This window comes from Cryphonectria parasitica, assembly GCF_011745365.1.
Source record: "Cryphonectria parasitica EP155 unplaced genomic scaffold M406scaffold_8, whole genome shotgun sequence".
Taxonomy (NCBI): domain Eukaryota; kingdom Fungi; phylum Ascomycota; class Sordariomycetes; order Diaporthales; family Cryphonectriaceae; genus Cryphonectria; species Cryphonectria parasitica.
The window spans coordinates 605,595-628,658 of record NW_024468916.1 but is presented as its reverse complement, the minus strand read 5'-3'; the positions used below and the strand labels follow the sequence as shown (position 1 = coordinate 628,658).

The following is a 23,064-nucleotide window of genomic DNA, read 5'->3' as shown; positions in this document are numbered from 1 at the left end:
TGGCCTGCAAGGGCGGGCCCTGCCGCGCTGCCACGTTGCCACGCTACAGGGCGGATCCCTTCCTAAACTACCCCGCGATCGGCCTTGGAGAGCTCTCGACATTTTTTAAGCCCCTCATCCGGAGTCCTAGAGATCGCTCAGGCTACAGCAAACTCTTGAATATCCTCCCTTAAATCCCTATAGCCGGCTTCTCGCAGCTTCAGCAGAACCAATTGACCCCCGACCCAACCAAAACAAACAGTATGGCCTCGACCAAGACAGTCTACATCGGCATCATCGGTGCCGGTGGCGTGGGCAAGTGCTTCATCTCCCAGCTGGCCCAGCTCGCCGTCCGCCGTCCCGACCCCAAGCTCGTCCTCTGCTACATCTCCACGTCCAAGAAGTCCCTCTACCATGCCGACTACAAGCCCATCGACATCTCCTCCGCGGTCACCCAGCTCAACACCGCGAGCGTCGGTGCCCCGCCTCCCCTCCCTGAGGTCGTCAAGTACCTGTCCTCCGTGCCCTCGGGCTCCAAGTCTGTGCTTATCGACAACACCTCGTCGCAAGATGTCGCCGAGTCATACCCTCTCTTTCTGCGCAAGGGCGTCTCTGTCGTCACTGCCAACAAGAAGGCCTTTTCTAGCGACTTCCAGCTATGGCAAGACGTCTTCGACTCGGCGACCGCTGGCGGGGCCAAGGTCTACCACGAGTCGTCGTGCGGCGCAGGCCTGCCCGTCATCTCGACTATCAAGGACCTGGTGGACACGGGCGATGAGGTCACGCGTATTGAGGGCGTCTTTTCCGGCACTATGTCGTTCCTGTTCAACTCGTTCGCACCGACCGAGGGGGCCGGCGGCAAGTGGAGCGCCGAGGTGAAGAAGGCCAGGGAGCTGGGCTACACGGAGCCGGACCCACGGGACGACCTGAATGGCCTGGACGTCGCGAGGAAGCTGACGATCCTGGCGAGGTTGGCCGGGCTCAAGGTCGAGTCGCCGACGAGCTTCCCCGTGCAGAGCCTGATTCCCAAGGAGCTGGAGAGCGTGGGCAGTGCGGACGAATTCATGGAGAAGCTACCAGGCTTTGACGGGCAGATGGACGAGGTCAAGACATCGGCCGAGAAGGAGGGCAAGGTGGTGAGATTTGTCGGGAGCGTCGATGTGGGCGCCGGGCAGGTCAAGGTCGGCCTCGAGAAGTTTGACCGCTCGCACCCCATCGCGGCACTCAAGGGGTCGGACAACATCATCAGCTTCTACACGAAGCGGTACGGTAGCAACCCGCTCATCATCCAGGGCGCAGGTGCTGGTGGCGAGGTCACCGCGATGGGCGTGACAGGCGACCTGCTCAAGGTGGTGTCCCAGATATAATGACATGACCTGCAAAAGAGGCCCCTTTTCTCTCGGAAATCTAGCATAAGGCACTTGGATATAGAAAAAAAGAAAAAAAAAGCAACACACGCAGATACCTCCCATGTGTGATAATAACAACATCCCTCCAACTCCATGCTCATGCTTCTCTTGTTTGTCCTGTTTTCCCTGTGCGCCGTACCTTGACATAATCCCAGGAACTCTCCGTCTATCAGATCAAGAACCAAAAAGCAAGAGTTTCGACATATCTGTCCATAGAAGCCCATGCACCCATCGTGGTCGTAGTCCGGAACTCAGTGGTAACACACGCTTGCTAAGTCGTCGAGACAGGGTGACTCAGCGACTCGCGCCTCCGTCGTGCTCGAGGGTTGGTAATTGTGGCAGGGATCACGAGGCGGTAAATCCAGAGGAGGAAATCGAAGACGATCAGGACGGCGATGGGGGTCCAGAAGGAGAGCGCCAGTGTGATCTACCAATTTGGAGGGGGGCTGAATGTCAGCAACAACGCTCACTGTGGTTCTTCAAACGGTCTGGTCGGGTCGTCGATCAGGAGGAGGAAGAGCCTTACAAAGAACCAAGAGATGAGCCTGACGACCCAGGAGTAGGAGTCCGAGATGACGAGCATGTCTGTCATCCTCGACTCCAGAGCCGCTGCAAACTCATGAAGGGAGTCCATATCCAGGGACTGCAGGACGTGCATTCTCAAGATGGAGGGAGCATTCGAGAGACGCAAACAATCGGCTTTGATTCCCGTTTTATACTGTACAGGACCGTAGATTCCGAGCTGAGCTGGGTGAAAGGCAGCCGGGAGCTTTCAGGTAGCTGGCAACCGATCTTGAGTCGGAACCGCGAGGGCAGGACAGGGACGTGACGTGACTTTTCTCAAGAGGCGGGGGATGTTCACGGCGCGAGCGAGAGCGAGAGCGACAAGAGATAAAGTGGGTTCATGCGCCACCCAAATTGTTCAGTCAGGCTGGGACAAGAAGAAGAACAAGCATAGCATAGTGAAAAAGTGTAAAGATTAGGAAACGGTAGACAGGTCATTAGAATAAGTCAATAGCGTACAGATAAACAAAATTAAGAAGAAAAAAAAACAAGGGGAAATAATCCCAGCAGAAAGCGCATGTCTCGTGCAGGACTCATCAACCCACCCTTCGGGCAATCTGAATGGCCAGCGCCACTGGCTTGCTATGCACGCTGGAAGCAAGTGATTGTTGTCAGTGCCGCTCACCCACCACTGATCGTTCCTGGGGTTGGGGGGTAGGCAGACCGGGTTTGGGCCTTGGTGGGGTGCCACGGCTTGCTAGGGAATGGCCCTTAGGGGCTCTCAATCCACTGTAACGTTTAACAATCACTTATACCCATTTACAATACAGTACCGTAGTAACCATCCTTAGGCCCTAGATGATCATCATCACAAGGGTCCACCTACCTCACCCCACGCACGTCGCCGACCGTCCAGAACCAGGAAGCTCGGAAATTGTTGTCATGTCCGTTTGAGAGAGACGACCCCCCCTCCACCTTCACCTCCGTCATGCCTCAGGATCCAAATCTGTACGGCCAGCGTGCCCCCAAGCGCCAGAAGAAGGAGACGCTGCTTCCCTCCTCCCTCGCCTTCAAATCCGAGCTGGCCTCCCTCATCAACACCTCCAAGACGCCGCTATCCTCCTCCGCCTCCGCCTCTACCACACAAGCACGGCCACGCCCGTCCAAGGCAAAGACTGACATCTTCGCCGGCGTCAAGGCAAAACGAAAATCCGAAAAGGCAGACCGGGACCGGGACAAGGGCAGGCTGGTGCTGAAGGAGGTCGCTGGGACAGAAGACGAGAAGAATGAACTCCTCTCGGCCCGGCGCAGGATGGAGGAGAAGGCCAGGCTCTATGCCGCCATGAAGCGCGGCGACTATGTGCCCAAGGAAGGCGAGGCCGCTCCGCTCGTCGACTTTGACCGCAAATGGGCAGAGGCCCAGCAGGACGACGCCAGCAGCAGGGCACCGCCGTCGTCCTCGGGCGAAGACGATGACGACGACTACTCTGACAACAACGACACGGAGATCATCACATACACAGACGAGTTCGGCCGCACGCGCACCGGCACGCGCGCCGAGAAGCTCCGGCTGGAGCGCCGCCTCCGCGCCCGCGAGCACACCACCATCGAGCTCGAGCGCATGTCCGCGCGGCCCAAGGCGCCGGCCAACGTCATCTACGGCGACGCGATCCAGTCCGAGGCCTTTGTGGCCCGCGACGAGGCCGAGATGGAGGCCCTCGCCCGCAAACGTGACAGGAGCCTGACCCCGCCTGAGATGAAGCATTACGACGCCGCGGCCGAGATCAGGACCAAGGGCGTCGGGTTCTTCCAGTTCAGCAAGGACGAGGAGACGCGCACCAAAGAGATGGAGGGGCTGGCTAAGGAGAGGGAGACTACGGAGCGGGAGAGGGAGAGGCGGGAGGAGGAGAGGGACTCGAGGCGCAAGGAGATTGAGGAGCGGAGGAGGGTCATCGAGGAGAGGAGAAAGGAGAAGGGGGAGAAGAGGGCGCAGAAGCTGGCAGATAGTTTTCTAGACGGGCTAGCCGGCGAGTGGGGACGTGATCAACAAGAGTGAGTGAGTAGATACAGTAGGGTATTTATTTTCTTTGACTTCACATGTCTAGTTGCAATGGTATATCCAGGTCAGCCACCCAAGAGGCACCACCATGACTCTTGCTTCAGCTTACTTCTCACTCACTCACACACATACACACACAAGATTGTGTCGTACCATTAAGGCCTTTCGCGCTCTTTATTTCGCTCAGTTAGGTGGTATACATACAGCAAAACGGAACAAGAAGATATTTTCTGCTGCCGTGCATGCGTTCTAGTGCTGGTGCTCTCCTCAGATCGCACTCCTCAATAATGTGTACACGTGTAACGCAGTTTCCATTCCCGACGCGATCATCAGCATCGACAGCGCCCCATGCCCGCTGTTCGCCTGCCCCTGATCCCTCTTCCAGCACAAGATTCTCGGTGCCAGTGTGGTAGTTCCCAATAAAGAAAAAGAAAAAGAGTAATGTCGGAGTCGCAGACAGGTAGATGAGGATGAATATGCCAGTCAAAATATCAAACGCCAAAGCTTTTTTGCGCGAGGGCCGTCGCACAGATCCCCCGTCGCCCTGAACTCCATTTGTTCCCAGAGATGTCGCACACATTCGAAAAAGTTCGTTGTACAACTGGTATAGACTTGGTCACCGTAGGAAATGGCAGTCGAGACGTGTCTGGAACTCAACGCCAGAAATCTGCCCCCGTTCCATGGGGGTGAACAAATATAGTGAAAAGAAAAGAATAAGTAAAATCGCACTCGAGGAGACCTATGCCCGCCAACGCCAACGGAGGGAGAGCCTCGTCGCGCCGGCCGCTGTTGCCGTCATGCAAGGGGTTGCTGCCTCAAAACCAGAGGTCTCCATCACAGATCGGAATTTGTCGTAATAAAAGAAAAGGTGTTGGTGGTGGCTGGCTGGCTCATGATGAGAACCACATGCAACCGCAGTCGCTCATATCGCCGTCGCCGTCACGACGTGCTAGCCATGTCTCCTCGTACTCCCGCTTGCCCATGCCGTTCTGCTGTTCCAATTCCTCGATCAGGACTGTCACCTGTTTACCCTTCGCGTCCAGTACTGGTTGTGTGGTGTTGTTGTCGGTGACCTCGACCTGGACGCAGTATGGCTGCGGCGAGTTGCTCAGACGGCGCTCCTTCACCTTGACGGCTCTAGGATAGGCCGTGAGATGCGCCATGTTGATAATCTCGGTATCGCCGCCGCCATTGCTGCTGCCACCGGTACCAGTCGATGTGGCCGCGGAAGAACTTCCCGTCGCTGTCTGGGAAGGAGGCGGCGCTGTCGTTATCGTCGCCGTTGACTCGGACGCATAGCTACTGTTTTGCTCGGCATAAATGAACATCTCCACAAAGGTATCAGGCCAAGTGCAAATCCATGGCTTGTCTCCCGCATTTGCAACACCTTTTCGCTGGAAGTGGCCCACAGTCGGGATCGGGTATGAAGAGCGCCGTAGCTTCTTGGATGATGAAGATGCGGACAGGAGGTCCTCTTGCACGACGACAGTCTTGTTATAAGGCAGCATCCTGAACCAAGCCGGTCCCCGCTCGATGTCGAAGGTGTCGTTGACAAGCTCCATATTCATCGCAGGCTTGATGACCGGGGCGCTTGCTCCATACGACAGGGGACCACCATTGTTGCCAGTGCCGTCGTTATTGCTCGAGGTGTTGGCGAACATCATGACGTCGTAATTGCCGTCCTTGCCGAGCTGGGGCGCGTTCCTCGTGATCTGAACCTGCAGGGACATGGCCTGCTGGAAGATGATATTGCAACTCCATGCAGATGTCTGAGATGTGTCGTTAAAGCAGGTGTTAGGGTCCTGGTTCAGGTTCAGAGGTAGACCAAATGAGCCCTCAGCAAGATCGGGCAAATTCGAGGGCGTGGGGATCGGTGTGGCGTCAAACGTGACGGTGATGGTGGGCACGCTATCTTGGTAGCTACGTGAGAGACTTGGTTAGTATACTGATGTACCCCGCTGCCGAAACGAGATTGTGTACTCACTTTGTGGCACTATTTCCCAGATGATTTGTAGGCTTGTGGTGCGATAGCAAAGACCCGACCACAGCCGCGACGATGACGAGGACGATCACAATGGCAGTAAAGGTTAGGCCCAGCGCCCAGTATGGTATCACGCCGCAGGCCTTCTTCTTGGCGAACTTCTGATATTTGCTGAGCTGCGGCTTCTCTGACAGTTCCGCGGCTGCCGTGTTAACCTCGTGATGGCTCTCGTTTGTGAAGCTTCTCGATGAGTGTCGTGACCCTGACAGTACTCCAGAGCCATCGACAGATCGGGCATCGTACTCCGGGTTGCGAGCAGCCAGCCCCAAACCACCAGCACCGGGTATTGGTGCTGGTGAGGTTGCGCCTGCAGCTGATCTCGATGCTGTTGGTATCGCCGCCATGGTGACGGCGGCACCCGCAGCGGCGCCTGACGGGCCTGCGCCTGAAGCCCCGCCATCTCGCTGCGACTCGTCATTGTCCCGTATCTTTCGTGTGTAGTACTCGTCCGGGTATCTCGTGTATGGAGGCAATTCTTCGGTGTGACCGTCGGGACCAATAATGTCTGCCATGTCCTCACCTTCCGGCCCGAGTCGCCGTTGATAGGGGTCTGGGGTATTCACAAAGCCCACCGGGATGGCTGGCACGGCGGGCTGCCGGGGTGTCTCCTCGACTGGGTTCTGTGGGTACATAGAGTAGGGATGCGAGGGCCCGGTCGGGCCGTTGTATTCGGATTCAGGTCGAGCGGTTGGTGTGGTTGATGTGGTGGCAACACTCATTGTCCTTGCCAGTCGGGTATCCTGCGAGTACATCTGATAAGGGTGTGACGGTCCCGACGGGCCTCGGTATGGCCCATCTACTGGGATGAATGCCCTCTCGCCAGAGGCACTGGAGACTCGCGACAGCGAGGCGCCCGCGACATGCCCATTGGCGCCGTCGTGTCTGAGTGTGAAGGAGTCGCGGCCGCCAGGTGCCTTCGATATACTTGACCTATTGAGCCGAGGAGTTGATGTTGAGCCGGCGGAGGCCGGTCGGAAGGCTGTTGCATCCGGTAGCGCGGCTGGCTCGGTGGGAATGACGGCGGCGGCGTCACTCGTAGTCATGGGTGCAATAGATGCAGTAGGTTCCGGGCGGAAGCCATCTGAGACCATGCCAGCAAGGGCGAGCGCGTAGTCATCGTCGTCATCATCATTATCGTCATTATCGTGGTGATTGTTGGTGGGATCAGTAATGTTATCGGCGACGGCAAATCCGTCGTGTACAACATCTGCATGTCCGCCCTGTGATAGTGATACCCTTCTCGAAGTCCTCACTGATGCCCTCCTCTCCGGATCGGATGCCTTGGGGTTTCGATCGCCCATGTCAATTGAAACGGGTCACGATGTCGAATCGCGACGATCGCCAGAAGCAGGTCGAGATGGGCGAGGATAAAACGACACAGAGGTCGACGAGAGACGACGTGTGCGTGGGTCTTGAGGTGGTCGGTTGAGTGAGCAGCAGTAGGGGGCAAGAGCAGGCTCAATCCGCCGAGGTGGTTCAAGAGACCTGTCAAGTCATCGGACTGCCCAGCAATGTCCTCGTTGCCCAACAGACCAGTCCTCGTATCTCCCTTCCAAATATCTCCCGTGTGTCGATCTTCTTAGACGGTGAAAAGTTGTATCTCTCAATTTCGTAAAAATGATCTCTCTCGCTCTCGATGCCACGCCTGGATGTCCTGATGGTTCGTGAGAGGCTGTCAATGGCGGTGTTTCGTGTGGTGTGTTGTTGTGGTGGTTGGTGTTGGTGGATGAGATGAGAGTGGAGAGAGGTTGGAAGGGCAAAGAGAAAAGGGGGGCCCTCGTAGCCAAGGCACCACAAAGGGAACCAGCGAATGGATGGATGGCCCAAGTGGTCAGTGCGGACTAGGTCAGGTCTCGATGAGACACAAAAGAGGGGGGACAGAGAGAGAAACAGCCCCGAGTCGAAAGGGTGGAGCTGGGCTGGGACCGGAACGTGGCCAGGATACTGTTAGTAGGATCCAGAATTCAGAACCCAAAATCCAGAGCTGGTCCGATCTAGACAAAGGCTCCTAGCCTAGGTGGGGATCGCTCGTACTAGAAGACTCTATTACTCTGTAGCAAAGGGCAAGCAAGAGAGGCAACAGTCAGGGAGGTTGTGTGAAAAAAGTGATGGAAGCAATGGAAGCGATGGAAGAAGGCCACAACACACGATATGGATTGTGCTACAGGTGTGGGTGTGGGTGGATGAGTGTGTCAGAGACAGAGAGAGAGGGGAAGAGATAGACAAAGAAAGTTAGCTGGGTTTGGGTGGGTGTCTGTTTCTGTGTGTGTGTGTGTGTAGGAAGGATTCTCTCGCTCTCCAGGACCAAGGCCAAGATGTGCTAACAAGGACAAATGGAGGCGCGAAGGACGAAAAGACCAGGGACAGCATGGATACACCTAGCAGAGAAGCAAAGGGGTGTGAGGACTACTTGCTTTGGTACTACCTTAGTACACGATACAGGAGTCAGGACGTCTGAAGGACAGCAAGATACGGCGAATGAAACGTTGACAAGAAAGTACCCTGTACCATGCTATACGATAATCACATGTAGTCACGCGCCATTGGTGGCCTGAGTTAGCACCATAGTAGCAGTGCGGAGCCGAAGGCAGCCAGTGGTTCTCCTCTCACTGGTCAACAAGCCCTGTCTAGACCTGGTCTCTCTCATATCCCCTCCGTACCCTCCGGGCTCATCGCCCCCGTCCCCTTGCATTGGATAGAGTGGACAAGGAGGGTGGAGGAGGGAGGGGAAAAACTTGGATGGTCAATCAACTGTGAGACATAGGCGACAAGTGACGAACTACAGCAATGGTTCTGGCCCCGCTTGTTCTTTTTTTTCTCTCTCTTTGGTTCGAGTGAGCGGGTGTGTATATGACAGCGTGCATGAACAAAGAAATTCTTTTGAGAGGCATTACAATAAAACCTTTCAATCCTACAATGCGCAGAACTAACTCGTCCGCAATTCAGTCGTGCTCTTAATGCAGGTACACTCCCCTCCTATATCAGGCTCGTGATATTGGCGATCAATATTGCACCCTTGTCGTGTTCCTTTTTTTTACAGTGCATCACTCGATGGATTTGGTACCAAGGCACTGCTACCATAGTATGGCAACGGAACCAAATGGGGGCCCGCGCTACGCTAGCAGCCCCGAGTCCGCTCCTCCTTCTTCTTCAACCCTCTACCGTGTGAAGACGTCACGTCACGATGGGCGTTGTATTTTTTCTCTCTCTTTTTTTTCTTCCTTCAATCTGAGCTAGCCTTCTACGCCTAGGTCAAATCACACCGTCGAGACTGCAAATATATAGCAGTCTACTATATAGCCTGTGGAAGCAGGTTACCCCTCTGGGCGGCCCGTCGGCTGTCTGCGGTCGTGCAGTGCAACAGTGGCCTGGTCTGGCAGACCAAATTTTGCATCATCATCATTACCACCGTTTGACGGCAGTCTCGGGCAGATTGAGGCTTGTAAGGAGCGGACTTTGCCCAACTCCGTCCTCGAGCGGGACCAGCGGAGCCGGCTAGAGAGGTCCCGCTCTTGTCTGCCGGCTGATCTTGAGGGTAAATTCACTCCACATACTATAGTACATCTCGCCATTCATTTATGCTGCTAGTGAGCGTTGGCATCCGAACAGGAGGTGGTGGTGATGGTGGACCACTAACTGCACCATCACTGCAACGCCCCAGCCACACAAGCACACAAGACAATGGCTTGTCAATAGTGAGGGCCTATCCGCTCCCATCCAGCCAGTCGCTGGTCTTTGCCTTCAAATATTTGCTCTTACAACGCAGAGATCTAGTGGCAAACAGCATTCGCGAGCCAGCCGTCCTGACCTAAGCCGCATCCTAGCAGGAGACACTATCGAGCTTCCTGCGGCAGGACCAAGCCGTAATGAGGTCGCTGTAGTCTGATTATAACCATAATTACATTGAGTGGGCAAGGTGGAGGGGTGGCAGGGCGGGACACGACCCCGATGGGCGAGGAAAGGGCCCCCCTACTCTCTTCACTCTGTGCGAGAGCGCGCGCGCGTGCGAGAGAGAGAGAGAGAGAGAGAGAGCATCAGTCAAAATGGCAGTACTCGAGCCCTTTTTGGAATGGCAAAAGGCTGGACACAAGCCGCTGCTTCAGATTCGAGAGCGCTGTGGGCACGCGGCTCGTAAAACCGACTCTCCGCCGACCACTGTTATCAGCCGTGGCGGCGCCAGCCCAACAACCACTCGAGAATTTGGGGGTGAAAAGGCACAACATGGGGCAGAGAAAAGGGTAGAAGAGCTCCGTGCGCTGCATTTCATTGCTGTTAAGCTTTTGAGCCCGGAGGAGAAAGAAGCGTCTCAAAATTGTACTTGGCACAGACTTGGCGACTTGAACCCTGGAAGACAAGTCTCGAAGTACCAGGTCGCATACGAGATGGATCCATAGGAGTACCGAACATGATCACTTGAGGCGCCAGTGCTTCTTTGCACGCACACACACACACACACACACACCGCAATCGCACCTGATTTTACCCACTGCAACCATGGTAGAGTACTACGGTGATAGGATAATGACCACATGCTCAGGTAGCAGAACAGGTCCGTTCGTACAGCAAAGCCTCCGCCCCTACTGCAGAGTACGTATTGTGGGACCACACGCACCTGGTCCACACGCTGGCCAGCCATTGTGGGTCCCTTCATTTTTGGGGGTGTCTCAGTCCCCTTCGTGCTGATCTTCGCCCCTCTTAGGTCATGATCCCGACTTACCGACCGACTGCCGATAATGAGGGTATCTAGTCTTGATAATCTGATGTCACCTGCTCACGATAGTTCCAAGAGTGAAGCACAAAAGGTGGTGGATAACGTGAGCGGTCTGGAAAGTAAACGATAGTGCTGCTCCTGGCTGGCGAGCGACTTTAAAGCCAATCAATATCTGCACGTCTGCTTTCAATATCTGCATGTCTCTTTCCAATTCTTTGCAGCCGAAGCCATTTTTGAGGGCCGGAGCAACCACCTGAATTTAGCTAACGACGCCGGCAGCCCGGTTTGACCCGGAGCAGCGCCAGCCTGTTTGGGACACGAATAATGACAAAATGTGACAGAAGCACTGCAGGACACGCACGACAGCAGGTTTTCTGGCTGCTTTTGATCATATAGTGGTTCAATACATTTAGCGACGTGGTCAACTGGCTAGTGGAGGGCTGGGCCGTACACACATGCGAAAGCCTGCTACCGTTGAGCCCGTCGGTGCATTATCGCCTGCAGATCTTGACGTGCCGATGTCTTGAGTCTATTTCGATCCGGCGGGGCGGGAAGGGCGTTTCTAATGAGTCTAAATGTTGCACGAGACAGGTCAGCCCAGAAGCGTTGCGAGGCCACGTGAGGAGAATTCATCTGTTGTAAAATAGAACATGCCTCATCGGTTATCGAGGACAAGAGTTGAACGAACCACTTGGTTGCCGTCGTCCGGTCTCAAACACGTCTCAGCAGCCTTAAATCGCCTGGCTCCATTTCTCAGATGATTTTAAGCGCTTCTTGATGACAGGCGAATGCTTGGCAACTTCAGAATCCAACGCTGACACAAACTCACTGTCTACGGTTCCAATGAACAGTAAACAAAAAGAAATTTAAGTACAGAAGAAGAGGAGAGAAGAAGCAAAAGAAAGAACCTGGGGGGCGGGGGGGGCAGGCTTATATTAATTAGTTGTTCACATTAGACATTAGTTCAGCCTTGAGCTGCCCTTGCCCAGGCATCTTAGCCACACATGGGCACTTGCGGTAGCTGTCCCTCTTTTTCTCCTCAGATTCAGCCCTACGTTCAACTGCAAAGCTGGATCCCAGGCTTGTCAAGGTGCTGAAACAACTTGTAGACTCTCTCTCTCACCTGTCTCGCAGTTCGTTAAACTGTCTCTTGTGACCAGGAAACGGTGCAAATCCCAGCAGACTACACCAGCCACTCCTTACCCTGAGGGGCACTCGCAAAATGCTCTCACATCAGCAACTCAAACAATGCTCAAGCACTATCCAGCCTTACACATGGCGTCTCTGAAACCAGCGCAGCGTACAAATATATCCTAGGGTTGGGCGTTTTGTAGGTTCGACATCGGTATGTATCAGTTTCATGGCTTGGAAACAGCACCCGAGAAGCAAGACAGTAATAATAGAGCATCCAAAGATCCCGCATAAGACTATTGGGTAATCATATCAATTACTGTCTTTTCATGCAAAACACCAAGACCGAGGACATGTTTGCAACTCGATCAAGTCTACGCTCTTAAATCTTTCTTCCATGTGATGAGCTCAACACCGCAAAACCTGTAGCATGAGAGACACTGATGAAATGTTAGATAGTTCTCTAGATAACATGTTGATAAGCGAGATCATCAGATTCATTGTTTCAAACAACTTCGCTTTGTAACTTGTGTGGGCAATTGAGTAATTATTGTGGAATCACCTGCGTATGATGATTTTGCTCTCTCTTCGCTGTGGCTACTATATCATAATCTTTATTGTGTCTTATTGATCCGCTGTCATGACTTGCGCTATTATTGTCCATGCGGGTCTTGATAGTCTCTCGGGTTCTCTAATTTCTTCTCCGTCACAATCTTGACGAGAAATCGAGCCCCTATATAGTACTTAAGTACATAGTGGTATTCCCCTGGCCTTTGAGCTCATTCGCCAACAAAGTACTGCAACTGTAATGTAATTGTCCCATGAGCCTTTCTAAAGCCCCAAAAACTTGTCTCACGCCTGTGATAACCGCTAGCTATCAAGGGCTGCGAATTATCGCAGACTTCATCGTACATAAGCTGCAGGTGATAGACAGCATCTTGGCAATATCATTATAGCTATAGCTGATACATACTGTATCTATCATCTGATATAAGCAGGGGATGGACTATTGTAAGACCTGTTGGCTCATGTAGCGAAGACAAGATTGAGAGTACATAGAAAAGCACAACATGGCGTCACCAAGCAATATCGACACAGGCCCAGAGATTGAGAAATATGCCTGGTATTGAGAGTATTTTCTTACCTGTACAAGGCTTAGAACACCTTTCTCGATTTGGACATGTATAACAAGCAGGCTAGAAAGGGCCTGTAACCCGTGAGTTCAAAGTATGACTCGTGATTGAGTTCATATTGAATAACAAGGAGCTTAAGCAACAGGTCCTCGGACCACAGCACATGTTCAATCACAGTCAAAAAAGCTATATGTACTATTTCAAGGACACATAATCCACACCTGTAAAATTGCATGCAGATTTGGGAATACAACAAAGGTATCAAGTCTGTAAAACTCCAGGTCTTTCAACTTGTCGGAGCAATGAAGCCTTCGAGAGCATACATGTAACCAGAGGTAGGGGACGATTCGGATGCAACTATATTGTGCATTTAAACTTCAAGTGTATGAAGTCAACTATGCATTTGCAACGAAGCAATCATACTTGGCTCTGAATCATGCCAACACATAGATGGAAATCATCAAATCAAGTGACCATGTGATCATATGAAGACGAAAAGTATGACAGCTATTTGAGACCCTGCTAAGCTATGGCTTTGAGGACAAGGCTATTACTATAGCAGATCAATATCGTATGTCACAAGACCTGCAACCTCAATCATGGTCCCTTTGAGCTGGGACCAGCAGTAAGGATTTGAAATTGGGAGGAAAGCTGGATCGACTCTCTCCAACAGGCACACAGAAGTCTTGATCTTGTGAATGCCATCTTATGACTCGGGGCATTTGCCTTCCCAAAGTTTGCCAGGTAGAGCCTGTAATTATAAGATTACGTCTCCCTGAAGATCAACATCAAAAGAGAGTGCATCTTCAGCAATGGTGTAGTTCCCACATCAATGCTCAAAGCTAATTGTCATAGCCATGTCGTTCTCCTTACACCGTTGCACATGTTACTTGTTCAGCATGAGGAAAGCTAATTACTGGTCATTTTTCACTAGTACAAAGACCAGCCGTGTTTCTATAGATAGGCAGATCGCACATCAACAAGCTCGAGACTATCAACAACTCAATTGCGCTAATAATTGGCGTACAGGAGAAGAAGAAAAAAGCGGTGAGGAGTGGTTTGAACATATTCTTCGGTTCAGTTTTCCCAGTCCTTCACAAAAACTCTGAGCATTCCCCCCTTTTCACAGGCAATGACGTTCAGTATCTGGACAGATAGCTCGTGACTGCATGGATCCGACTTGAATCAAGGCTGATCTCAGCAAAGGCAGTTTAGATGGAAACCAATATAACGGAAACCACAATAATGGAACCTCGTATCTTTCAGACGCTGAGAGTCAACATCAAGCCACTGTGTGACTTGGAGCCGTGATCCAACGTCATCAGGACCAGGATCTCGAGTGGCAGGGTGAGACAGGGCACGGGAAAGAGAGACTTGAGCTGCATGATGGCTCTTGCCCGTATGATGAAGTTGCTCTTCCCTTGCCTAAGTATGTTCTCCTGTTACAGTTAAGGTAACGCGGATTGGGCGCTCATCTCTTTTTTGATTCCTGTCTTGTATTTCTCATCCTCGCTATTTCTTGCCCACTCGATGTGTGCACGAAAGTCTCAACCAATTCAGACTTAAGCGCTAGTCATGAACTAAATTATCAAGACATCGTTGAGATCTGACCAATCATGGCGGAACGAGAACCCAGAACGGGTTACAGCAAGTCGCAACACGCCGGGCAGGCCGACTCATACCAGCCAGCGCGAGGCCCTCCCGAAAGGCACACTAGAGAATGAGCTTCTAGACTCGGCGTTGGGTGACTGCAAGGGCCTCACGGTGCTTGACGTCGGCGGCGGCCAGGGCGTGAGGGCACGCCAGGTGGTTGACCATGGCGCCGTTGCCGTGGATGTTCTCGACTGTAAGTCGACATGACTGTCTCGATCCATGGTTGCTTCGCTGGTCGCACTTACTGTGCTCTGGGATCTGGGTTAAACTGTTCTGACGCCGCCTCAGTGTCTCCCGAAATGATGCAGATAGGCAAGGAGGTAGAGGAAACCCTGGGAAGAGGCAGCAAGGTTGTGCAGTGGTTCGAGGTCGACGTGTCCAAGCCTGAGGATGTGGAGCGCCTGCCGCTGCGGTTTAAAGATGAAGGCTACGACTTGGTCATGGCCAACTGGACCTTCGAGCACGCGTCCAGCATGGAGATGTTGGACGGCATGTTCCGCACGATCGTGGCCTACCTCAAGCCAGGCGGACGATTTATCGGAACACGCGTCTTCAATTCCCCTCGCACGCCGGAGACGACGAGCGGCAAATATGGCGCGGTATACAAGGACTTTGTGGACGTGCCTGGCGGTATGCTGTTCCGCTATGTGGTCAGCGTCGACCCGCCCGTGGAGTACGATGCGGCGTCGATGGAAGTCACTCACGACCCGGCCAAGATTGACGAGTTCCACGCGAGACACGGGCTGGTGGACACACAGGTTGAGCCGGCCGGAGAAGCCCCCTGCGTCAAGAGTGATCCGGACTTCTGGAAGACGTTTCTGGAGCTGCCGAGCATGGCTGTCGTGAAGGCACGCAAGGCAAAGACAACATGAGTACTCGATGCGCACGATAAGGGACTGTAGCTATACGAGAATTAGAATTCCGAGTGTCTGCGCTGCCATCAAGCTCTTTTTCCGAAGCAGAAGCAACTGCCAGACGATCGTTCCTTCCCTACAAAGTAGTAACCACAAGCACGCCTTCTCTCCACCGCCTTCCGCTCTAACCCTGGCGGCGGGCACTGGTCCAGCGAACAAACACCCCCCCCTCCGCCCCGGGCCCCGGCCCCCACTGGAATCTTTCACTGCAGGACAGACCTAAACTTCTCGTCCTTCACAAAAGGTGTCGATTTAATTCGACGTCATGGTTGAGAAGCGCCGTCACCTTGGCAATGTATCCGCGTGTCTACCTCTTACCACGACCACCATGCGACCAAAGGTCCTTTCTCATCACACTCAGTCACATTTGCATCATCAATTAGATTTGCGGCTGACTGAGGTCGCGGCCGTATCCACTGGAAGTTCGTCATCTCGCCTGATCAAGGGAACTTCCGTCCCACTGTCTCAGACGACGTGAATGCGAGCACCCGTATCGGCTGCGGGATAAGATACTTTCCCGTCTCGCCAAAAATTAAAAAAAGGGAAAGAAAGAAGAAGAAGAAGAACAGAGGAAGGGGGAAAAAAAGAAAGAAAAAAAAGAAAAGAATGCCAGTGAACATGGAAAACATTTCAGCCCGTTTCAGATATCGGGTGGCTCGACGTCACAGCCGAGAGAGGAGAGAGCATCACTGCATCTCTAGGTGGCACCACTTTAAAGCCACCAACGACTGGCTCTTTCCTCGTATCACGGGAAGAAAGAAGAACATAAAGCAGCAAAGAAAAAGAAGAAATAGTGACAGGATCTGTTCAAGGAGGAGGAGGAGAAGCAAAAGCAGAAGAAGAAAATAAAGACTCTCCGAGACTTTTCACGTCATGCAGATAACTTGCCTTTCCAGAGAGCGCCGACCGAATCCTCAAGAGAGAGAAGAGAGGAGACAAGCTGCGAGATCTTGTCTCTCACCGCATTCTATGCAATGAGCCGGTGATCTTTGGCTTGGAGGGTTTCCTACGATGAATACCGCACACCTACTCCGGCCAACGACCCATGCATCGACCTGCCGTCGTGCTTGGCCAAACAAGCCGAGCCGTGTGCGCCGGGCTTTCATATTATTATTCCTACCAACGCATAGCGTGTGCATTACTTATTGATTGGATCTGCATCCTGCATATGAAGAAGCACTATGGTACTACACCCAGGGCTGTCTGGCACTACCCTCCCATCAGGAGCACCCGGTCCCTCCGTCTCACTCACTGGCTCTCACTGGCTCTCACTGGCTCTCACTGGCTCTCCGTGGCTGATGGGGGCCCGCCTCACTCTGCACGAGAGGGGCGTACAATAGCTAGGATGTGACTGCACAGTAATATGCAGGTTTCAGCAGAGACCAAATCGGGTGGCTAACCCCCCCCTCCCAAGCGCTACTACTGTACGACCTGCATACCCCCGAGCACGATTTAGCATGTGCAGGCCTGGCCCAGCTGCCCTTTTGGCACGCCTGAGCTCTGATCTACCACCTTGTCTGGTTGCATGATCTTCATATGTCGTGCAATGTGGGTTCTTCTATGCTTACCGCCGTGTCGCCTAGGCATCGCCTCCCTCTTTTTTCTTTCTTTTTTCTCTTGCTTACTGTCGCCATCAATAGGTAATACAACTACAAAAAAGGAAAATAAAAAAGAGACACGGGTCTCAAACCAGACGCAAGCGCCTACAGCGGCTACATAACCACCCTCATGGCCCTGCGCTGCTCGGGGAACCACGAGTTTGCGAGGTTACGAGGGCATGTTACTTCTTCGGAGAGGATATTAGAAAGGCTGGTTGCCGCTCTAGGCGGCGTCCAGAATGTGCCACCTGTTTCGTCATTACAATGCGGCGTTCTTTACACGGCATCGTCCGTCTGCTATCACCGCCCCACTGAGACATCCCTCTCCAGAATGGTGGTTCAGGTCTTGCGGCACATAGCCGTCTGCAGAGTACCGTCGGACCCGCGGTCTGTTCTCTCTGAAGAGACAAAGACCAAGACAGAGACTGTGGAGACAGACCTTTTATTTTTTTTTCAAGGCGCTCTTCTCTTTCGTGTGGGGGATCAGCATCCTGGGCACATCACGCGCCTGCGCCTCCCTCTCGGGCTCTGTTTGAATCCGTCTGGGTCTGTGCGATTGTTGTTGGCCAAGAGGCTCTCTCCAGAGCAGGGCGGAGCAGGACAGATGAAAACTGACACATTACTTCTCATGGAGGCCCAGGGCGCTCTCTGGTTCGTCCGCTGATACTAGGCTCGCCCGACCGGAGTATGCACTGTTGCAGGGCAGGGATTCTCCGGGCCAGGCACACAACTGATTGCTCCGTGGCCTCTTAGTGTCCGCCCTTGATTCCTACAGAGCAAGTAGCTCTTTGGCTACCCGAATCGCAGGAGCACGAGGGGGTTGCAGAAATCTCTCTCTGCGGCTCTGTGCTCGTCCTCTGTATGGTCCCCACACCACACACATCCCATAAACTCATTATTTGCACGACATCAGTGCGATCGGGCAAATTTCACTTTGTTGTCCCCCACCCCCCCCCTTGCCAGCGGATGGCTGCTTTTTCTTTTTTGTTCGAGTCTGAAGGAGGGGTGTGGGTGCGCCACATTGGCACGCCAAAACTGCACAAGAGATACATGACCCAAGCAGGCAAAGAACATGCCCTGGTCAAACCCCCCCCCCCCCCCAGGCATCATCACCTGCAAGGTTGTCAGCAATAAGGCAGCTCTTGACGGTTCGTCTGTGGAATCCATGAGTGCACAATTGGGTACCGGACGTAACCGCCATGCTCAAGCGGGCCCAAAATGAAGGGAGGGAGGGGGGCGCGCATATGTACTAGAGTACACTCATACTTTTTTACACTTTGATATATATGCTTTGGAGATCTGCACAAGTATATATCATGGTGGCGACCCCGTCCTGGAAGTTTGCCTTTGATCGACCATCCTCCTCCTCTCTGTCCCACGTTGCCTCCCTTTTTTACCACCCTCCTCCTTGCTCTTCATATCGTGCCTCACATATTACTTCCTCATGGGGAACAAGTCCTGTCAGAACCAAGCCTAGCACTGACGATCCCCCCCAGCGAAGACCGAGTGAGGCTTGCAACCTTGTGCTGATTCTCACGCGAGAATTTACCAGTACCAAGTTGTTTCTTCCCCATCTCTGGTCCTGGGCTCCCCTCCGTTGTCAATACTCGGGTGGTACCGAACCAATATTGGACCCCTTCTCTTGGGTCTTTTTGTTCTTACTACTCTGAGAATATTGAAGCATTTTCTCCCTCATTCGGCCAGGTGATCCCTCTCTGGAGCCTCTCCTCGTGTGCAAAACAGAGAGCAAAAAAAGGAGAGACCCATATCCCTGCCAAAAATCGTATCATCCTATCACAAATACCGCCTCACGAGGTTCACCACCAAGATCGCGATGCCTCACTCGTACTCACGCCGCTCTTCCTCGGCTTCTTCCTCATCCTCGTCGTCCTCCACCCAGTCAAATGTCTCAATTGAGTCCTTCAACGTCAACGTGCCTCGCAAGAACATCGTCAAGCCCCTGATCTGGTTCGCAGGCGGCGACCCCCGCAGACACACCAACCTGCGGCGCCAGGTCACAACGATCGAGGAGCCCAATGGGCCCACCAGGACCGTGGAGAGGTACCTGCTCGTCCGTGATCCTTCGGGCTACACCATGTGGTTCTACGAGGACGACTATGACGGCAGGAGCCACCACAGCTCGTCATCCTCGAGGTCCTCCCGCAGCGGGAGGAGCAGCCGCCACTCGTCCCGAACCCAACCGGCTGCGGGTGGTGTGCCGGTGAGGCCACATCCGCCCCCTCCACAGCACCCGCAGCACATGGGAGGAGCCGGACCTTGGATGCCCCCCCAAGGCGGTGGTGGTGGTATGGGCATGGGCATGGGTATGGGCATGGGTCCACCGCCCATGATGATGGGAGGGGGAGGAGGGCCTCCTCCTGGTGCCCCCATTGAGATCGTGGACGGCATGAATCCCAATGATGACGATGACGACTACTCCTCGGTGTACAGTGGCAGCAGCTACATGACCGGATCAGTGCACCAGGCGCCCCATCAGCCGCCCATGTTCATGCCTCCTGGGCCTGGCCCTATGCAGATGCCGCCCATGATGCACCAGCAACAGCACCAGCCTCCTCCTCCTCCTCCTCCACCGCAGGGCAATCCTTTAGGCGAGGGCGGAGCTGGGTTCATCCAGCTGAATCCATGAGTGTTTTTCTTTTCTTTTCACCTTTGTTTCCTTTTGGAGAGAGCATTCACCAAGCGGCGTATGATTTATTCATGGGTTTTCATCACGAGATGACGATGTATTGTAATGAGCACATCTGCGTATGGGTGTGTGTGTGTGTGTGTGTGTGTGTGTGTGTTCATAACCGGTCTGGCACTAGCCATGGGCAGAACTTGAAAAGGCCTACGAAAAAAAAAAAGAAGAAGAGGGAAATGACAACAGCGCACGCACGGTACGGTACAGAATATCGGCGTTTGGGATTCAAACAGGAGGATGAACAGGACTTCCGGGAGGCAAATGAGGATGAATCTCTTCAGCCCTGATGATGAGAGTGATGATCATGTGTACTGTATTTACGACTTGAGGAATTGAACTGGTGGCAGCTACCTGGTGGTCGGCGTGCCTCCACTTTTCGACAAACACTAAATGTTTACATATACGTTATTCTATTTTGCATTTCAAATTTTGGGGGATGACAAAAAGACTCCGAAGACAAAAAAAAATTTAGTTTCTGGTACTCGATATTTACCTTTTGAAGTTTTACACCGTCTTATCTGCTGAGTCAGTATGTATTCTCGAGGTTGTCACTATAGCGTCTACGTGTTGCCACGTGGACGCCAACCATTGCAACGCCAGCCCAAACTTCCGGCTCAGAGGTCACATCCAGCTAAGCCTCCTCTCTTCCCACTCAAGAGTGCGAGGACTGCCCATAGCCTGCAAGTAAAGTACATTAAAGAAGTTCTGAATGCATGCATTGTCTTTCGTAGTATCAGATGCGCAGCACAGGGCTCACACGTGTATTTTCATATCAAGGCACAATGCACACACACACGCCCGCAAGATTCCAGGTATTGATCTCGAACATGTCTCTCGTCCTCTGTAGATGGATGCCCTTCACAAATGTGCAAAATGGTGGGAACGCGAGAAAGGAAGGTATGCCGTCTTCCCCACAAATCCAAGTCTATTACTGCTTCTTCAGCGTGAACTGGCCATGATGGCTCAAGGGAAAAAAGGAGAAAGAAAGAAAGAAGAAAAATATGTCACAGCTTGGCGTTTGGCCCAGCCATTACTCCATCTCTCCTCCTGCTCGACTCGGGCCCAACACTGGCAATCAAGTCCTTAAACTCCTGGTCCATGACCGTCTTCGACCTGTCGTCCACGGCTTCTACCCACTCTTTCCTATACGATTCCTCCTCCCTCCTCCACCGATCCACCTCGTCCCTGATAAACCCGGCCGCTTGCTCGGCAATCTTCTTGGGTCTCTCCATGGCCACCAGGTGGCCCACCCCTTTCACCACGTACTCCTTGACCCTGCCGGCCTTTGCGCCTCCGTTGCCACCCGGTCCGTACCCCGTCAGCTCCATCTTCTCCTGCTGCGTCTCCGGGGGACACACGGCACTGAGCTCCCCAGCGATCCACAGCACGCTCGGCCTGAGCTCGCCCAGCCTCGCGGCCGTCGTGGACGAGGCGTTTCCATAGAAAGGGAAATTGGGGAATTCGTCGACCTCGCTGGTAGCATCGGGGATCAGAGAGCGGTCCATGGTCCTCTTGCCGGTGTGGGGATCCCTGGGCCCTTGCAGGATCGGCCGATAGTACGTGAAGCACTCCAAGTGCTTGGTGGTGGTCAGCGTGACCTCGCCACCCGTCTTGTCCGGGTACAGGAGCGTAGGTCCATCCCTGTAGCCGAACTTGATCAAATTGTCCACAGCACGCGGATCCCACGTGGCGTAGAACTTATTCCTACGGACGGCCTGCTCTGCCTCCTGTCGGGAGGACCAGAGATCACGCCGGGATGCCGAGGCGCGCATGGTGCTGAAGCCGTACAAGGGCCCGAAGCGGATCCGGCTGCTCATGACGGGGTCGATCATGACGAGGCCTGAGAAGAGGCGTGGGTGCATGTAGGCGACGTTTATGATGATGTTGGCGCCAAAAGAATGACCTACGCCGATCACGGGACGAGGCATCTGGGCACGGAAGACGTTGGTCAGGTGCAGAAGATCGCGGGCGTGGTCGAACCATGAGGCTATGGGAGCAGCAGCAGAAGAAGCGGCTTAGTGACGAAGATACATGAGACAAAAAGAGAGAGAGAGAGAGAGAGTGTGTGTGTGTGTGTGTGTGTGTGTGTGTGCTCACTCACGATCATTGCCCAGCTTGTGCTCGTTTAGGATACCGCTCTGGCCCTGCCAGGCCACGTCGGCTATCCAGATGCCGCGGATGTTGACGCCACTTTGGCGACATGTGTGCAAGAGGTCTTCCCATAGCGGCTCGTACAGCTCCTGGAGGCCGGGGAGAGAGAGAGAAGGTTTCTCGTGTCAGCTCAATAGGAGATAATTCTCGTCTTTATCCCCCTCTCTCTCCCTCTCTCTCTCTTTTGCGCCGACGGGCGGTGCTACATACCTTGACGAAACCATTTGCATGAGAGGCGATGATGGTGATATCGCCAGGCTTTGGCTTTGGGTTGTCTTTGGGGATGTACTGTTTCACCGCCAGCTGGAGGATTTCCTCCTGTGCATGTGCTGTCGCTCGGGGATATTCTCGAATGTGTTGGCCCTCGATGACATGTTCTTTTATATCAAACACAGCCGACATGTTTGGAACGATCCAGCGTGTGAGGACGGGGAGGATGAGGAGGGGGGAAGGAGGGGGAATAACAATTGTGGGACAGGTGTAAATGCTGGTGAAAATGTGCACCTCTATACGGAAATTTGAATAAAGTCAGGGTCCTATGTAGTGTATATATCTCTCTTTATCTGCAAGACAAACAACAAAATAAAGAAATCTCGAATTTTATTGAAGTTCCAAAAATATAAGATAAAAAATAACAGTTGCTGGAGGTTCCCGAGGATATGAAGATGAAGACCAAAAAGACCCGGCCAGGGAGCCAATTAACCTCGGCGCGGAAGACGAGGCCCGCGCTTTATCGCGGCATGTACGTGGCAGTAGGCAGGGCCTGTACCCATAGTACGTTGGCGTACGCTGAAGCGGTAAGGAGACCAGTCCGGTCATGGTGGAAACCCCACTGTAACAACCCTAACCCTTAACGTTCCACTACTGGGATAGTATGTATAAGATGATGATGGTCCACCCGCCTCAGGAGGACGCCATGACATCACCCCCTGAATCTAAAGGTTTAGGTTCAGTTGGAAGGGGGGAAAGAGTGAAGGAGACAAGAAGTGTTAATTGGTTCCCAATCTTAAGCGTAATGAGGCGGCCCTTCTTAACATTTGATTCACTAAATGCTTGGCCAGCGCATTTCTCTGCCGGCTT

At 53.3% G+C, this 23,064-nt stretch overlaps 7 protein-coding genes across 7 annotated transcripts; 4 read left to right on the top strand and 3 right to left on the bottom strand.

The window, feature by feature from the left end:
- The first annotated feature begins 220 nt into the window (after nucleotides 1-220).
- Nucleotides 221-1,434, top strand: M406DRAFT_281278 (uncharacterized protein). The gene has a single exon (XM_040918435.1). The coding sequence runs from the start codon at nucleotides 243-245 to the stop codon at nucleotides 1,344-1,346; it is 1,104 nt and encodes a 367-aa protein (XP_040772318.1). The 5' UTR covers nucleotides 221-242; the 3' UTR covers nucleotides 1,347-1,434.
- A 1,446-nt stretch (nucleotides 1,435-2,880) lies between these two features.
- Nucleotides 2,881-3,948, top strand: M406DRAFT_265351 (uncharacterized protein; the record flags this gene model as incomplete). Its single annotated transcript, XM_040917723.1, has 1 exon — nucleotides 2,881-3,948. One exon carries the CDS (start codon nucleotides 2,881-2,883, stop codon nucleotides 3,946-3,948), a length of 1,068 nt encoding a protein of 355 aa, XP_040772317.1.
- A 149-nt stretch (nucleotides 3,949-4,097) lies between these two features.
- M406DRAFT_103927 (uncharacterized protein) lies at nucleotides 4,098-5,005 on the bottom strand. Its single transcript, XM_040915090.1, has one exon. The coding sequence runs from the start codon at nucleotides 4,529-4,531 to the stop codon at nucleotides 4,139-4,141; it is 393 nt and encodes a 130-aa protein (XP_040772316.1). The 5' UTR covers nucleotides 4,532-5,005; the 3' UTR covers nucleotides 4,098-4,138.
- Nucleotides 5,006-5,696: 691 nt separating this feature from the next.
- M406DRAFT_357696 (uncharacterized protein) lies at nucleotides 5,697-6,887 on the bottom strand (the record flags this gene model as incomplete). The annotated part of the gene is made up of 2 exons (XM_040923750.1): nucleotides 5,936-6,887; nucleotides 5,697-5,871 (listed from the first exon to the last, which is right to left on the bottom strand). Coding segments are annotated over exons 1-2 (984 nt in total), but the record flags the coding sequence as incomplete, so codon positions are not given.
- Nucleotides 6,888-14,212: 7,325 nt separating this feature from the next.
- Nucleotides 14,213-15,492, top strand: M406DRAFT_342155 (S-adenosyl-L-methionine-dependent methyltransferase; the record flags this gene model as incomplete). Its single annotated transcript, XM_040921741.1, has 3 exons — nucleotides 14,213-14,259; nucleotides 14,653-14,813; nucleotides 14,909-15,492. The coding sequence occupies 3 exons, from the start codon at nucleotides 14,213-14,215 to the stop codon at nucleotides 15,490-15,492; spliced, it is 792 nt and encodes a 263-aa protein (XP_040772314.1).
- A 3,017-nt stretch (nucleotides 15,493-18,509) lies between these two features.
- Nucleotides 18,510-20,274, top strand: M406DRAFT_357694 (uncharacterized protein). The gene has a single exon (XM_040923749.1). The coding sequence runs from the start codon at nucleotides 18,967-18,969 to the stop codon at nucleotides 19,777-19,779; it is 813 nt and encodes a 270-aa protein (XP_040772313.1). The 5' UTR covers nucleotides 18,510-18,966; the 3' UTR covers nucleotides 19,780-20,274.
- A 437-nt stretch (nucleotides 20,275-20,711) lies between these two features.
- Nucleotides 20,712-22,432, bottom strand: M406DRAFT_347790 (alpha/beta-hydrolase). Its single transcript, XM_040922330.1, has 4 exons — nucleotides 22,195-22,432; nucleotides 21,935-22,073; nucleotides 20,971-21,820; nucleotides 20,712-20,795 (listed from the first exon to the last, which is right to left on the bottom strand). The coding sequence occupies exons 1-4, from the start codon at nucleotides 22,384-22,386 to the stop codon at nucleotides 20,762-20,764; spliced, it is 1,215 nt and encodes a 404-aa protein (XP_040772312.1). The 5' UTR covers nucleotides 22,387-22,432; the 3' UTR covers nucleotides 20,712-20,761.
- Nucleotides 22,433-23,064: the final 632 nt, after the last annotated feature.